The sequence below is a fragment of the Tubulanus polymorphus genome, chromosome 2 (assembly GCF_964204645.1).
Source record: "Tubulanus polymorphus chromosome 2, tnTubPoly1.2, whole genome shotgun sequence".
NCBI classification, from domain to species: domain Eukaryota; kingdom Metazoa; phylum Nemertea; class Palaeonemertea; order Tubulaniformes; family Tubulanidae; genus Tubulanus; species Tubulanus polymorphus.
This window is the reverse complement of record NC_134026.1, coordinates 22,841,862-22,856,578: the sequence shown is the minus strand read 5'-3', so window position 1 is coordinate 22,856,578 and position 14,717 is coordinate 22,841,862. Positions and strand designations below refer to the sequence as shown.

Below are 14,717 nucleotides of genomic sequence, written 5' to 3'. Positions count from 1 at the left end.
GGGCTTGAATAAGAATTGGAATTAAAAGACAAAAAAGTAAAAAAAAAAGTTAGTGGTCTGGTTTTATTCTTAATTCGTTCGAAGAATAAACTGGGCGTGCCAGCAACTTTATGTGATTCAAGCTATTTTAAATAGCAAAGCTTTGTGAACATTATAATACTTACCAGCAGAATTATGAACTCGCAGTTGACTAATCAAGCATGACGACTGTACACACACGACACGTGCGTTCCCGCGTGGAACGGACATACTATTAATGTGGAGGGCTGAGTTTTAATGCGAGAGGGCGCCACTTCCTGATGCCAGTATTCCTGGCCACTTCCTGAAACTTGTCAAATATTAAAACATTACATAGTGTTTTGGTTAACTGTTAAATATTCGTTGATATGGATTTTAATAAGGCTGTTGAAGTGTGTCTGAAAAAACATGCGAGAAACACTGACACGTTTGTCCGATATGGAACTGCTGGATTCCGGGATAGGTGTGTTAAGTGCTGTTTTTTAGCCCGCCACCCGCGAGAATGTCCGACCGTGTGGTGTGTTTAGCCTTAAAAGTCTGTCTGTACTGTAGGTAGTAAATGTGAGTTTCCTCTTTATAGGGCAGAAACATTAGACTATATCATGTACCGAATGGGTCTCCTCGCAACCTTGAGATCGTGTGTTAAGCAAGGTAGGTCATAATTAGTACTGATGGTAGTCTCTCGAGATAGTTACCAGTCTTGATATAGCAGCGATTTGCGATACAAGTACTACTTATCGAAGTTAATCTATTTCAGCCGCTATTGGTGTAATGGTTACAGCCTCGCATAATCCTGAAGAGGATAATGGTGTAAAGTTAATTGATCCGCTAGGAGAAATGTTAGAAGAATCGTGGGAAGTGCATGCCACAGATTTGGTCAATTCCGGGTACGCTTAAATTGGTCGAAGTTCACTTTTCGGCACTGAATTTTGTATGGTTTTTTACTATCTCATCATTATCGCTGCTATATTTTTTTCAATGTAACGATAATGTTTGTTGGATGTATTTTCAATAACAGGGATGCTGATCTTGTCACAGTCCTGAAAAATATCGTAGGCAATAATAAATGTCCAGATAATTTCCAGCCAGTAGTTTTAATTGCAAGAGATACAAGGTTAGTTTTAGTTTCTGGTTGAAATGACCTTAATGGTCAGAATATATTTGACCGTTCCTTTAGCCATATATGTACTATGTACTATAATATACGATACTCTGTAATTTACTCTAGCTAGTTAATTTCATGAGTACAAAATAAATATATATGTATATGTATATTTTTAGACAAAGTAGTGCTAGTCTTGCGCGGTCCGTATTTGATGGTGTGGAAGCCATCGGTGGCAAATGCAAAGATTATGGTACGTAAATATCGAGAAACGTATGAAAGAACATCAGAGGATGCTGGGTTTTATGAATAAACGTTAATGCCAGAAATTTTGAATACCACTGTATTGTAGGTGTGCTCACAACGCCACAGCTGCATTTTCTTGTCCATTGGTACAATAGTCATGACAATCAATTCGCTGATACATCGCAGTATTACAACAGAATCACCAACGCGTTTAAAGACCTCAGAGGTCAAGTATGTATATTTCAGTCTATTTTATGTGCATCTCTATAGTGTCTTTGGTTCTTGGTTTGAGAGTTTTTTGTTGGTTCTCCTATAGTCGCCCCACTTTATCAACATCTTTTTTTATTTTGTGTAAGTTCCTCCATCTTCCCATTTATGACATCATTAGATTCTGTAGGAGAGAATCAATAGCAAAAAGATAGCTATGAAAATTGATATCGATAAGAAAGATCTTCTGATGTCATGAATTTGCATGAATTCATCACTTCCATCATGCAGGTGTTTCAATTGGCCTTTTACCCACTTTAGTCCCAGCCGCTATTGCGTTTACTTTTCATCTGTCGGTCTGACTGTCGATAGATGGAAGCCTGTTATTTTATGACATTTTGATGATGCTTCAATGGAGTTTCTTGATATTCAGTTTATACATGTATATGTATCCCATCAAGACTAATCTGGCCCAGTCACAATCAAGATTCAGTTCTTATACGTATCTTGATTCTGATCAGGCCAGATGTTTCCAGATTAGATACTACATATATAAACAAAATATATTGTATCACAGGAAAAATTGGGACAATCAGAAGATGACCATTCTGTGACCATTTTTGTGCCCAAAAAGAACTTTGAAAAATCAAACAGGTTTTTTGATCAATCAATCCTATTGCAATTGGTGGCCATCTTTGTCTAATCAGCCCGTCCTGTCTTCTTATTTTGGTATCTATACATATTTTGTAACCACAATCAATTGTAAATGTGTAGCTTATGACATGTTGGATGATTATGGTAAGTTTCAAGGGTATTGATAACTATATGGGTTCACTACGACGTGTTGAATATTGAAATCGTCTGATTGTCAAGCATTTCACCGTCCCTGGACCCTTAGTTTGGTGTTTGATTTTTGTTGATATCATTTGTGTAGGTATGTAGCTCCTAACTTACACACTTAAAAAAGAGGAAACTTACTCTGGAAAAAGCTCTGATCCTTCGCAAGTGGGTAATAAATACTGCATTGAAAACTTTGTTTAAAAGAAATGAGGCCAACTAATGACTAAGTGAATGTACCGGGTAAATGAAAGCAAGTGATTCATAAATTTTTCTATTCTGTATCCGTTTTAGGAACTATGTAGGGACAATTACACCAATCAGTTAGTCGTGGATTGTGCTAATGGTGTTGGCGCTGTGGCTATGGAAACATTCATCGAAAAATTGCAGGACAGTTTGGCGGTGGAACTAGTCAATGAAGGAAAAGGTGGTAAAATTAACTATATGGTGAGATATTTTTAGTGTTTTTCAGTTTTTAAGTCATACCGTACATTGGGTCATCTAGTTTTATATATGGTTATCTTTATATCGTAGTGCGGCGCTGATTATGTTAAAGTTCAACAAAAAGCACCACAAGGTAAGAAACTACTTGGAACGTTTCCTCAAGTTCATAATTGCATTTCTGTGTGTGTGCATGTATTATTTATGTATAAATTTTGGATAGTTCATCAAGGTAAAAATCTAATGGTACCCGGTGTAAGATGTGCTTCATTAGATGGTGATGCAGACAGGATTGTCTATTTCTATACAGATTTAGGTATTATCGTCTTCAATTTCTGTATAGATTTACATGTACCAGGTATATATCTACTGGTGTGTATCTAATGCTCTGTTTATTTCACTGTAGATGGTGAATTTCATCTGTTGGATGGAGACCGGATTGCTACACTAGTAAGTCAGTGTACATTTTCTAATTTTGCTTGGCAATAAGCAATTACTTGGCGTTTTAAAACACTTGAATCAAAATCAGTTAATCTTATTTCAATCTACTTGGTATGTTATTTGTTATAGATTGCCGGTTATCTTTGCGATCAGTTGTCAGCCAGTGAACTCGATATTAAACTTGGTCTAGTCCAAACGGCATATGCCAATGGTAGCTCAACAAAGTATATCACCCAAGAAATGGTAGTTTTAAAATTTCTTTAATTTCATTCCTTCATGTAGGCCTAAATGGCTTTGGATTAACTAAAGTTTTTTTAAAACTTTTTCAGAAAATACCAATATCTTGCGCCAAAACTGGTGTGAAACACTTGCATAAATTAGCCCTGAATTATGATATTGGTGTTTACTTTGAAGCCAACGGGCATGGTACAGTAAGTTTTCATTCACAATCTTTTCATTCCATCCTCTGATATGTACGATTGTGATATTTTATGTTTACGTTCAATCTTTTTAGGTATTGTTCAGTGAAAAAGCACAGAAAACAATTGAAGATGCATCAGTGAATCCTGGGTAAGCCAAAGAAATGTCCAGGCGTACATATGTTGTCCAATTTAGAAAATATCATGCATCAAATTTTTGATTTTAGGTTGAATGATACACAGAAGAAATCTACCCTTTGTCTGAAAATGATGTTAGACTTAATAAATCAGGTCTGTTGTCTACTGTTACTAAAGCATTTATTACGAGGTCAAGAGACTTCGAGAAACTTCTGTGCATAAACATACTGTCAATATTTTCAGACTGTTGGTGATGCAATTTCTGATTTGTTAGTTGTGGAAACCATCTTACATGCAAGAGGTTGGAGTATTGTAGATTGGGAAAAATTATATAATGATCTTCCAAATAAACAGCTGAAAGTCAAGGTATGTGCATGGACTTGAAAATTGGTCATCTTTTATTTGGTTTCTCAGTCTCATCTAAAACTTAATTTTATATTTCATTCTAAAAGGTAAAAGATCGAACAGTTATAAGCACAACAGATGCAGAAAGGAAGTGTATCACACCTGCTAATCTGCAGAATGTAATAGATATTCTAGTCAGTAAATTTACAAATGGCCGTTCATTTGCAAGGTGAGATCATTCATATCCACTTTTTTCCTGGATGAATTCACAAATACCCGAATGAAGTGGTAAAATTATAAGTATTTGTTTTCTTCAACTCTTAGACCTTCAGGAACAGAAAATGTTGTACGGGTTTATGCAGAGGCGGATACTCAAGCAAATGCAGACAAACTAGCCTATGAAGTCGCAGGAAGCATATACGACCTTGCTGGAGGTGTAGGAGAACGACCCAGTCTACCTCAATAAGACTTTTAGATAAAGAATTATAGGTTGGACGCGATGACATTCCATTCAGGCAGGAGAATATTAGAAATATTGGTTTTGGTTATACTGAATGAGTTCCTGAACACGTAGATATTAATTATAATTAACAATACCTTCAGTGGAAGCTGGTGTTATAAAAAAACTTATATTTGCTATGTTATATGATGTTCACGAATCGATTACATACCGGTACATATCTAGAGTCATTTGCGATGGAAGTCAACTTTTCACTGTTCCACTTGAGTCAGTCTCTTGCAGTACGCAAGAACGTATTTTTGTTCAAAATAATTGCTCAAAGGTAACCTACCTGTTGTAGATGTAGGGTATATTTTTCTAAAAGTATGCAATGGCCAGTCATGTATGTTGCCAGTTAATTGAGAATTATCTTTTATTTACCGGTAATGTAATTTCAACATTTTCTTGAGTTGAACTCTTCTGTGAATCGTTCGAATTCTTCAGGTGCTAATAGTTTTTGTTACCTGTAATATTTAAGCATTATTGTACATTTAAAGATATGTGCCCAAAATAATATATTCCCTTCAAGGCTTATGTACTTGTATTGCTTAGTGGCCAATATTACCATGCATTTCAAAATGTATACTTTACTTCATATACAAAATAAACTGATATACCCAAATTTGTCTTTGAATTCAGTGGCTGATCCAAGGAGCGGTTTAGACACGTCAAATCGAAATGTGTTCCATAGGATAATTTGTTGATTTGAACCATTTTATACATGCCCTGTACATACCATCCTTGTCATATTATGTCACGAGGCATCCCTAAGGGGGTTACGATGAACAGGCCAAAATCCGAACCGGCCAAAATCCAAAAAAGGTCAGATGGGTCGACAGGCATTTAGGACTGGCATTGAACTCCATAGGATGCCTTGAATTGTGAGCTTATTTGTCATCACAATGCAAAGTTTTAACCTTTGAGCGCCAGTTTTAAAAGGATCCATGAAAGGGTCAAGGAAAATCAAAGCGCCCATAAAATCAGTCCAGGCACAGACCTCCCAGCATTCAGTTACCAGCTTTTATGTCTGAAGAGATGAGAACAGTGCATGACCATACATCAAAAATAATAAACTGAAAGACATTGTCCTTCCAAACCCTAAGATTTTTTTATTGATCTATCTATTGTAACATATTCATAGTTCACAGAAATTCAAATACATGTATCCTTTTAAACACGCAAATAATAGAAATACCCTCCCTTTTGATACATTTTATACAGAAATGCAAATGCTAGAGCTGTCATTCCAGTACCTTTCTATTTGTGGTATTTTTTTAAAAGCAATATTAGAGGTGCATATATCAAAAACAGATAATCATGAATAAGCCAAGTAAAAGACACTTAACATATGTATATAATACATACAAACAAAAAAATTTTATAGTTATTGTTATGGGTTTATAATATATTTCAATAATACCAATCATTACTTATCATAAATCAGTATTTAAAGGTACAGATTTATTCTTAAGTGGCAGCTTTATTGATGATATACGCTTTTATCACAATACACAGGCCGATGTCTTCGATAATATATTTTCAATATATCTTCAATATATACATTTCACATATGTACATATGTCAAATGTACTCCGTTTTAAGACATTTTATTTGGTCAGTGCTATGGCTAGTAATGCTCTAGTTGTCCCCCTTAAAGTAACTCAAACTGGATACTCTACACAGAAAATACTGGATACTTCATTTTATATGCATTCCCTAAAAAAACGAATACAATGATCTTACCATGGCGCCTCTCCAAATGATATAGAAACTTCCAAAAAGAGGCATCTGGTAGATTATATCAAATATTTCAAACTCGTATAGTATACCGGTTATATAATATATCAGCATATGATAATAAATTGCATTGTTTTGAATTAAAATTTTTCCAACAACTTCGTTTCATAATCCTATTTGTTCAAACACGCACACACATACTACAAGTACTGGTTGTACATTATTTTTCTATAGCAAAGAATCTAAAATTCATTGATTTATAAGGACTACGCATATATACGCACATTCTTAAAAGTAAAATAACTATAACTGAGATTTCATTCAAACTGGTAGGGTAAATATTGAAATGAAATTAGATAAGAACTAATTCAATATTTTCACAAGACAAATAACACTCCTTAAATGATCTAGTATCAAAAATAGATTTTTTGATATTCTTCGTTAGACGCAAGAAGACAAAAAACCAACACAAAAAACTGTTTCTCAACAAGCAACTCACTTCAAAATAGAGAAAAGTGTTATCACACAAAGAGCAAAATACTACGATTTTATCGTTCCATATAAGGAACATAAAACAAATACTTGTTTTCACGAAATTCAACTGACATCACATACACACTTAACTTAAAAAATCTAAAAAGACACATAATATCATCTGCATCTGTGACAATGTTTATGGATTTAATCAGAAATTCATAGCCTCTATGAATCTTTGACTTAATAAATTACATTCGGCAGTTTAAGATACCCAAGAGATGCAAAAGCCCAAAAGAGCGACTGGCATCTGATCTATCAATTCCGTAGATATACAACAAACAACTAATTACTTAATTCAACAGCTCTCGTTGAAGGGAAAAAACTTAATGTACTTAGTATGTAAAATACAATAAAAGGTATGAGACTAGTTCAAAATACATACCATATGACAACATGACAAAATAATGCAATGTTAAGCTGTCTGTAGATCTATGTAATTGCTGAAGCCAATAATCGTAAAATATGATAAATCCATTTTAGATAGATTTCAGCCTCATATCATTGGCTGCTTGCGATCATCATGATTCACACTTTCGCCATTTACCGGAGCAGAGTTTTTATCGATGGTGAGATCTTGTAATTCGACTGACCTTTCGTCCGGTTCGGTCTCCCGTGCCCACGGTTGGATATTACCTGAACTTCCGAATATAAAAAACAAAGCTCCAAAAGTGTTGACTGCGGCACAAATGTAGAATACAACTTGCCACTGTTGACGTGTTTGCTGCAAAATAACAATTAAAAACTGTTATGGTTCACAAGAGAAAATCTGTATATATATATATCTACTTAATCCATGTTTATCAAAATGTCTATTAAATACAACTATTCGAAATGAATTCTGCAATGTGAATGGGATTCTAACTGCTAGAATAAAACCATTAATTCAACGTCCGGCAATAATGGAAACAACAGCTGTTGCTTGGTTGTTACACTTCACTTGATGCGCACACATACTAAACTATTGTACTCTCTATATGAATTCAGCCATCAGATATAAGCTGATCATAATGCATCAAAGCCCTAGCATTTCATAAACAATCAACACCTGATCGCTTTAAATATATGATATCAAGTAAAAATACTTACGTCTGATGTAATAACGCCAACTATATATGGGGCAAGAAAACCCGTAACAGCTGCCAGCGAATTCGATATACCGAAAATGATTCCCGAATGCTTGGGCGATATGTCGACGGGATTGACGACGAATCCGCTGAATGCGAAACCATTCATCGAGACACCGATAGCGAGCAAAGCCACGGCGAGGTAGGCTTGGGTACAGTCGAGGAAACCAAGAACGAGAACCATAACAGCCGGGAGAAGCAAACCTGAAATGATATTCACATTATTATAGAACTTTCAAGGAGAGTATCTTTATTCATATCTTGACAAACTACCCTTACCTAAACTGTTGAATAGCTTCCGGGTCTGCGTCGTATTCAAAAGCTTCTTACTTCTCAAAGAATCAGCGACTACTCCGCTCATCGTGGCAATGAACCAAAACAGCAAGTAGGGAATCGACGAGAGAAAGCCGTTCTGAGATAAGAAAATAAAATCGCTTGAATATTTCACGTCGAAGAAACAGAGTAATATGTTCTGATTTAAATACGAGAATCACCGGCACTTACAGCAGTAATTTCGAATTTCAGCACTTCATTCATATATGAAGGTATATTTGTCAAGAACGTGTAAACTCCCCAATCGGACGTGATATTGGCAACGATTATTGCCCACACAGGCATTGACAGAAACAATGATTTAAAAGGTATATCCAGTTTCTAAAAAATGACACGACACGTTTAGATAAGATACAAATCAATCCAATATAAACATTTGACCGCAAGACAGATATACAGGGTACCGCACCTTGGAGTGATGGCTTTTCATTTCACCTCTCAAACTTTGTACTATGTAGGCCTTTTCAATTTTGCTTATTCTGCGATGAGCGGTCGGACAGTCGCTGACAAGAGCCAACCAAAGAATACACCATATCAAACTTAAAGCGCCTGTAGGAAATGGAGAAGTTGTGATGAAGAAAATCTGCATCCTATATGAGGTAGTAGAAAGGGATGACCACAAGACCTACCTAAGATATAGAATATAGATGGCCAACCTCCGTCAAAACCATATTTACAAAGCAGACCAGCCAAAGGCAGTGTTAGAACATTACCCAGTTGTGCTCCTAAATGCATTAAAAACATATACATGTATCCTCATAATCAAGGCAGAATAAAGACGACAATCATCCAAATTTTCTTACCAGAATATGTGAAACTCATTAACTTGGATCTTTCCAATGGTGGTGCCCAGTTAGCCCACATTATATGAAAACATGGAAACCAAATTCCCTGAAAAATCCGAACTGCTACGTAACCATCATTTCATACATCGATAAAATGATACAAGAAACATGCTATATATAGTGGGTACTGAATGTTTTTATTTTGCATCATTTCAGTTGATTTTTTCATTTCATATTATTCTTAGGAGATTTGGATTGCCTAATCAATCCCTGTCCAATAGATCATATCTAATCTATTCTATCTATTCTCTGTATGTCAATATTATCTTTTATCAATAATTATTCTCTGTAATAACACCGACAGTCGACAAACAAACAAGACATGAGATACTTGAAGGTAGGCAAGCTGCCAGGTAAAAGGTAGAATACTTGTAATGACGCAGCTTCACCATGGTTTCTTGTAATTATAGCCAGTTATTTCTATACTTATTTCCTTGTAACATCTTAGGTTTTTTTTATAGAAATCCTTCTGAAGCTTGAATTTTCAGTTAAACACGCTCGAGATCATCTCAAATTAGTTTGCAGAAAAGATAGTCGGGTACATGAATCACCCTTGCTATCCTAAGTAGTGATTTGATTCATTGATCAAGAACATAATTAATAGGTTAATAATCAGACCATCACTATAGCAACATCATTATGGCATTTTAATTAAATCAAGTATCTTTTCATTGCCCACAATTACAACAAATAACAATAAAAGGTTTCAAGCATACGATTGCTCTGCACTTACCGAACCCATTCCACAAATGATTCTCAACACAATCAAAAATATATAGTTAGTCCGAGCACCGACCGGCACGAGCAGCGTGGCGATGGATGTCGCGATCATGAAGAATCCGATAACACGCTTTGCTCCGAATCGCGACGCCAAAATTCCACCCGGTAATTGCGTAATGAGGTAACCCCAGAAAAATGAGCCGAGGATAATCCCTTGCTTTTCTTTATCCCAGAGAAAATCGCCTTCCATCTAAAATGATCATTGAGCAATAATAATTATACAGAGCATTATTCATGAATAAGGGGATTTTCATTACATTCGAGTAAATTCAAACTCACTTGATTCGTATCATTAGAATTTGAAGAAGCTTGGCGTGGACATTTATCAACGGCCGGCGATTCTTTCACGGTCAAATTGAAACTATGCGTCGCGTTGGTGTAGTTTGCGAATGCTACGTCCATTGGATTTGATTCGAGCAATGCCGTCTGGTTTACCATGCATACCATAGCTACGCTGAGATTGATCCTCAAGGCATAGAGATTAATCGTACCAAAAAATCCAATGACAGCCAACGCGAAACGGCTGGAACACCAGAATGGCACTGAAAGATAAAATCACGCATCTGGTATAGTCTATCATCAAATAAAAGAATATGTCCTACAACAAACTTAGTCTAACCAACTAGAAGTCCATGACTATATATATACGTCATGGAGCCTACTTCAAAAAAGCCTACTTCATTTTCACAAACCTTTTCGATGATCAATGTCTAGACCATATTTTTCTCTGGAGTCGTCAGACATTTTGTGATGAAGGAAGTAACAGATGTGTACCACGCTAACGCTACCCCATACTGCGACTCAATCATATAATCTAATCAATTCTTATGTTTATCTTTATATATGCTTTAGTTCAAGGGAATGTCATCCCTTTAAACAACATACAATAACTTTAGAACAAAATGTGCAATAACTATTAATGACAGGTGTCGGTGAACCAAGATCAACTAGGGGTCAAGGGACACCATGACCAACTATTTGGGCACAAAACGGTCATCAGATGGCCACCTTGAGTCCGATTGATCCAATTGTTCTTACACGTTGATGGTCTCAAGGGTGATACAAATATGAAAGATCACTTTCCTTTGAAAACTTCGGTGTTTATTTTTGCCAATAACAATGGCCACCAGTCGGCCATCTTGATTCTGATTGGGCCAGTTTTGTGGCTGAAGATGTGTCAAGGGTAGATACACCTATAAACCAAATATCTTCAACACTGGATTTCATATACGGATGGACAACGGACGGACAGTGACAGCTCATCTCCTAAGCCTATCTAAATCTAAGCTTGATTAGCTCCCCAGGTATTTCATTCAAAATAACGTCTGACAAATCATTGATGATTTGACATAATTTTGTATGATTTATGTAAGTAGATTCATTAATTGTAAATCACTTTGGCATTTTCTTGAGTTTATGACAGGAACACATGAAATCAAAGCTTATTTGTATGAATTTCTACAGCGCATTTTCATACAGAAATATTCACGAATTTCTTGTCCAAGTAAAAGATACATGTAGAAATTTACTACATAGTTAAACATTTGAAACTGAACAAAAATATCATATAGAAAATCTCTCTGTTCCGGTGAGATTGGTAAAAATGTAGTAATCGCAGTTGGAAGCGTAAATATTGCAAATGCGAGTGAGACAGTTACAAGCATTATTGTTTTACATTTCGATTTTGCAGTTTTCTGATCAGACGAAACCATTTTTGACCCTCTGAATAACTGAACTATTATAACAGAATTTGATGTTATAATTAAAGCTAAAGGCAGTATGAAAACATGGATGCCACATGTGGTATAAAATATGATTTGGTCGTATCGACAAAGTAGGAAGAAGATATAGAACTAGTGCATTTACTGCGGTAATTATCAATATAGCGAATCTAGCAAATCTTGGTGTACATATCAAACGAGATGTGAACGGGAAGAGCACAACTGCCGCACGTTCTAGAGATATTGCCACTATTAACCACGCACTATTGAAGGCTGCGAGTATCATAACAAATTCATAGATTTGACAACTGATCTTTGAATTCATCATGAATATAGCACCGGTGTTTAGATGCAAGAGAACGACTTGTAAAACAGGCATCAGCGTAAAATCTATACAGTACGTGAAATCGTTGAGAGACAAAACGATCAGATAGTTAGCGTAAGATATACTGCGGAATCTGCGACTTATCATTATTAGGAAAGTGGCTGAATTTCCAAACGCTCCGAACAGATACAAGATGGGCAGAATGACACGGTACAGTAGGTTCCGGACCTGTTCACCAAAGACATGAGAACGACGTAACTGATGTAAGACCGACCAATTCGCATCTGAGTAGAATTCATGATTCCTCCAGATCAAATGAGAATGTACTGACTGTCTGGAGTGAACTGACTGTCTGAGAATGTGCTGACTGAGAATGTACTGAAACTGACAGTATCTTCTCGCTTATTGGAAAATTAACTTAGCCTTAATATAAAGATATCATATCAAGTCTTTATTACGGCTATAATTCATTTGTAAGATCTAATTTTAAAAGCGAATAGAAAATGAATTCTCAGAAACCTAACACAATTTACCTAGATTTTGAGAAAGTTTCTTATTCAGCAAAATATAAATGTAACTAAACTTAATATGAATTTTCACTGCACAATAATTAATTGTAAATGGTGAAATATCTTATAGCAAAACAACTGAACAGGTTGGAAAATGTCTATCAGTTCTATAGGTATACAGGGATCAGCACTGTAAAATATCTTGGTTTATCATTCAACCACATAAATACACAGGTCCGTAGCCTGGACTTCACAAGGGTAGTTGTTTATTGTGGCCAAGTGGGCTAAAAACCAAGACCTATTGGTTTTTTATGCAATAGAATGTTCAATTTGTGTTCTTCGGCTCGCTAAACCATACAAAATTGGCCTTATCATTTCAATTGGACATAAAAGTGATAGTAATGGTAAAAAGCCTGTGAGATATACTCTTGTACTAAGGAAGGTACACAGCAAGGTAATCATTGATTAAATTTTCATGAATCAAAATTTTTACTCAGTAAATAAGTGTGTAATTGAAGGGCCTGGCAATGAACTTGCATCCAAAATAGCACTTCAGTCCTACAAACAAGAGGTACAAGTGATAGTTCTCAGTAGTAAAGTAGCACTTCAACAATCAGAAGTGCCATAGACAAAGTTCAAGTAACAGTGAAAAGGATAAATAAATAAATCATAAGTGTAAATGCCTATTCAAAGACTGATTAAAACAAAAATGCTCATCAGTAGCATAAAATGACGAACTTATCACACTGTATTCCAGATGATCTGACAAGATGGGAAAAGGCTAGGCGCTAGACTAACTTGAAAACGTTAAATGCCCAAACTACAGAATAAAGTTCTTGATTTTGATCTTGATGAATGTTCTTTGGAAATTGAACTTTTCATATCCCTGGTGCTAAAATCATTTTTCAACTCTCTCAAAAAGACATTGAGTTCGCTTTGATTTGTTTGATAAGTTTATCATGAGGACTGAAACCTTTGTTGAGGGTGACAGAATGGTCAGAGCGAGTACAAACGTTGCAGATGGAGGGAGCACTGCGCTGCCGCTGGGTGTGGTACATTTGGTCGCCGCAGTGGCTGCTACGGCTATGACTATGCAGTAATTTGTGTCTTGTGTATTTATTTGACATATCATTTTAGACTGAGGATGGGTGGTAGAGGAACCACCTGAAATGTTTCAATTCTAACACTTTTAGAGATAACTCACCATCTTTCGGATCAATCTGTTTACCCATCGTAATTTCTTCTAATGTGCTCGAGCTGCTCTCAGGAGATAAATCATCAGATGTTTTCTTGTCACCACCGCCACTGCTGCCATCAGCTAAGGCATATTTCCCCTTTTTTGGCATGATCTTTTAAATCTTCCTCTCAATTAAAGACTGTAGGCCTAATACGTTTCTACCTAAATAAAGGAAGTATATGAAAGCGATGAGTAAGACCGCGTAAGCCTAATACACATTTATTTGACCATTAGAATTATAACATTAGGCTATTAGACCCTAAAGGCTTGAAAAGAGTAATACCGGTAGTTTTCAAAGGCATAGGCCTATTAATAAATTGTGTTCAAAAGATTACGTGAAATATCCCAAAAGCTCTATCCCACATTCCCAGACAAACTAGAGCCAGCAGCAGAGGGTCCAGTCCAGTGGTTGGGTTGGATTTGAAAGAGCAGGACTTTTTGGACTTTTATAGTCTTTTTATTTTAAGACAGGTTTTTAGCTTAGTCTGTCTGGTTTGAGAGAAAGGGGAATTTTTTGACTTTTTGTAGTCTTAGGCCGGTTTACCGGATACAGTCAGTGCTGTAGTATAAACAGTGCCAACTAACATAAATTATACGGGAGTTAAAGAGTCGAAAAAGTGATAAATTTACCATCTTACCTTTTTCACATGTGTTACACGTCGGTCATACACACGCGCACGCTGTTGGCGTCGGTCTGGCCTAAATTGATTTGAATTGAATATTTCAAGTACAATTCTGGTCAATGTCGACGAAAACAAACGTCACCTGGGTTCGAGTCACTATTCAGATATACATTTATTGCTCATTAGATATAGATTGATGTATATATTTCATTTTTAATCGTTTCCAGTGGATGTTTAAAGATTTGTTAAAACT

The 14,717-nt window shown here is 35.9% G+C and overlaps 2 protein-coding genes across 2 annotated transcripts; one reads left to right on the top strand and one right to left on the bottom strand.

Annotated features, from left to right (window-relative positions):
• The first annotated feature begins 323 nt into the window (after positions 1–323).
• On the top strand, positions 324–5,306 carry LOC141898449 (phosphoacetylglucosamine mutase-like). The gene is made up of 17 exons (XM_074784332.1): positions 324–481; positions 599–669; positions 776–905; positions 1,037–1,132; positions 1,300–1,373; positions 1,473–1,597; positions 2,705–2,857; positions 2,945–2,987; positions 3,075–3,167; positions 3,258–3,301; positions 3,422–3,535; positions 3,622–3,723; positions 3,807–3,862; positions 3,939–4,002; positions 4,093–4,215; positions 4,302–4,423; positions 4,519–5,306. The coding sequence occupies exons 1-17, from the start codon at positions 387–389 to the stop codon at positions 4,658–4,660; spliced, it is 1,647 nt and encodes a 548-aa protein (XP_074640433.1). The 5' UTR covers positions 324–386; the 3' UTR covers positions 4,661–5,306.
• Positions 5,307–5,787: 481 nt separating this feature from the next.
• Positions 5,788–14,530, bottom strand: LOC141898813 (sialin-like). Its single transcript, XM_074784927.1, has 11 exons — positions 14,480–14,530; positions 13,809–14,003; positions 10,329–10,591; positions 10,003–10,239; positions 9,228–9,315; positions 9,054–9,149; positions 8,834–8,973; positions 8,596–8,745; positions 8,371–8,503; positions 8,054–8,295; positions 5,788–7,688 (listed from the first exon to the last, which is right to left on the bottom strand). The coding sequence occupies exons 2-11, from the start codon at positions 13,948–13,950 to the stop codon at positions 7,461–7,463; spliced, it is 1,719 nt and encodes a 572-aa protein (XP_074641028.1). The 5' UTR covers positions 13,951–14,003; positions 14,480–14,530; the 3' UTR covers positions 5,788–7,460.
• Between the last annotated feature and the right edge of the window lie 187 nt (positions 14,531–14,717).

Bases quoted from the DNA above. Each gene is read 5' to 3' on its own strand.
- LOC141898449 (XM_074784332.1), top strand. From the start codon at position 387: ATGGATTTTAATAAGGCTGTTGAAGTGTGTCTGAAAAAACATGCGAGA. The intron at 482-598 runs GTGTGTTAAGTG...TCCTCTTTATAG, and splicing joins ACTGCTGGATTCCGGGATAG to GGCAGAAACATTAGACTATA. The intron at 3,863-3,938 runs GTAAGCCAAAGA...TTTTGATTTTAG, and splicing joins GATGCATCAGTGAATCCTGG to GTTGAATGATACACAGAAGA.
- LOC141898813 (XM_074784927.1), bottom strand. From the start codon at position 13,950: ATGCCAAAAAAGGGGAAATATGCCTTAGCTGATGGCAGCAGTGGCGGT. The intron at 8,974-9,053 runs GTAGGTCTTGTG...CATTTCCTACAG, and splicing joins ATCTATATTCTATATCTTAG to GCGCTTTAAGTTTGATATGG. The intron at 8,296-8,370 runs GTAAGGGTAGTT...ATATCATTTCAG, and splicing joins GAAGCTATTCAACAGTTTAG to GTTTGCTTCTCCCGGCTGTT.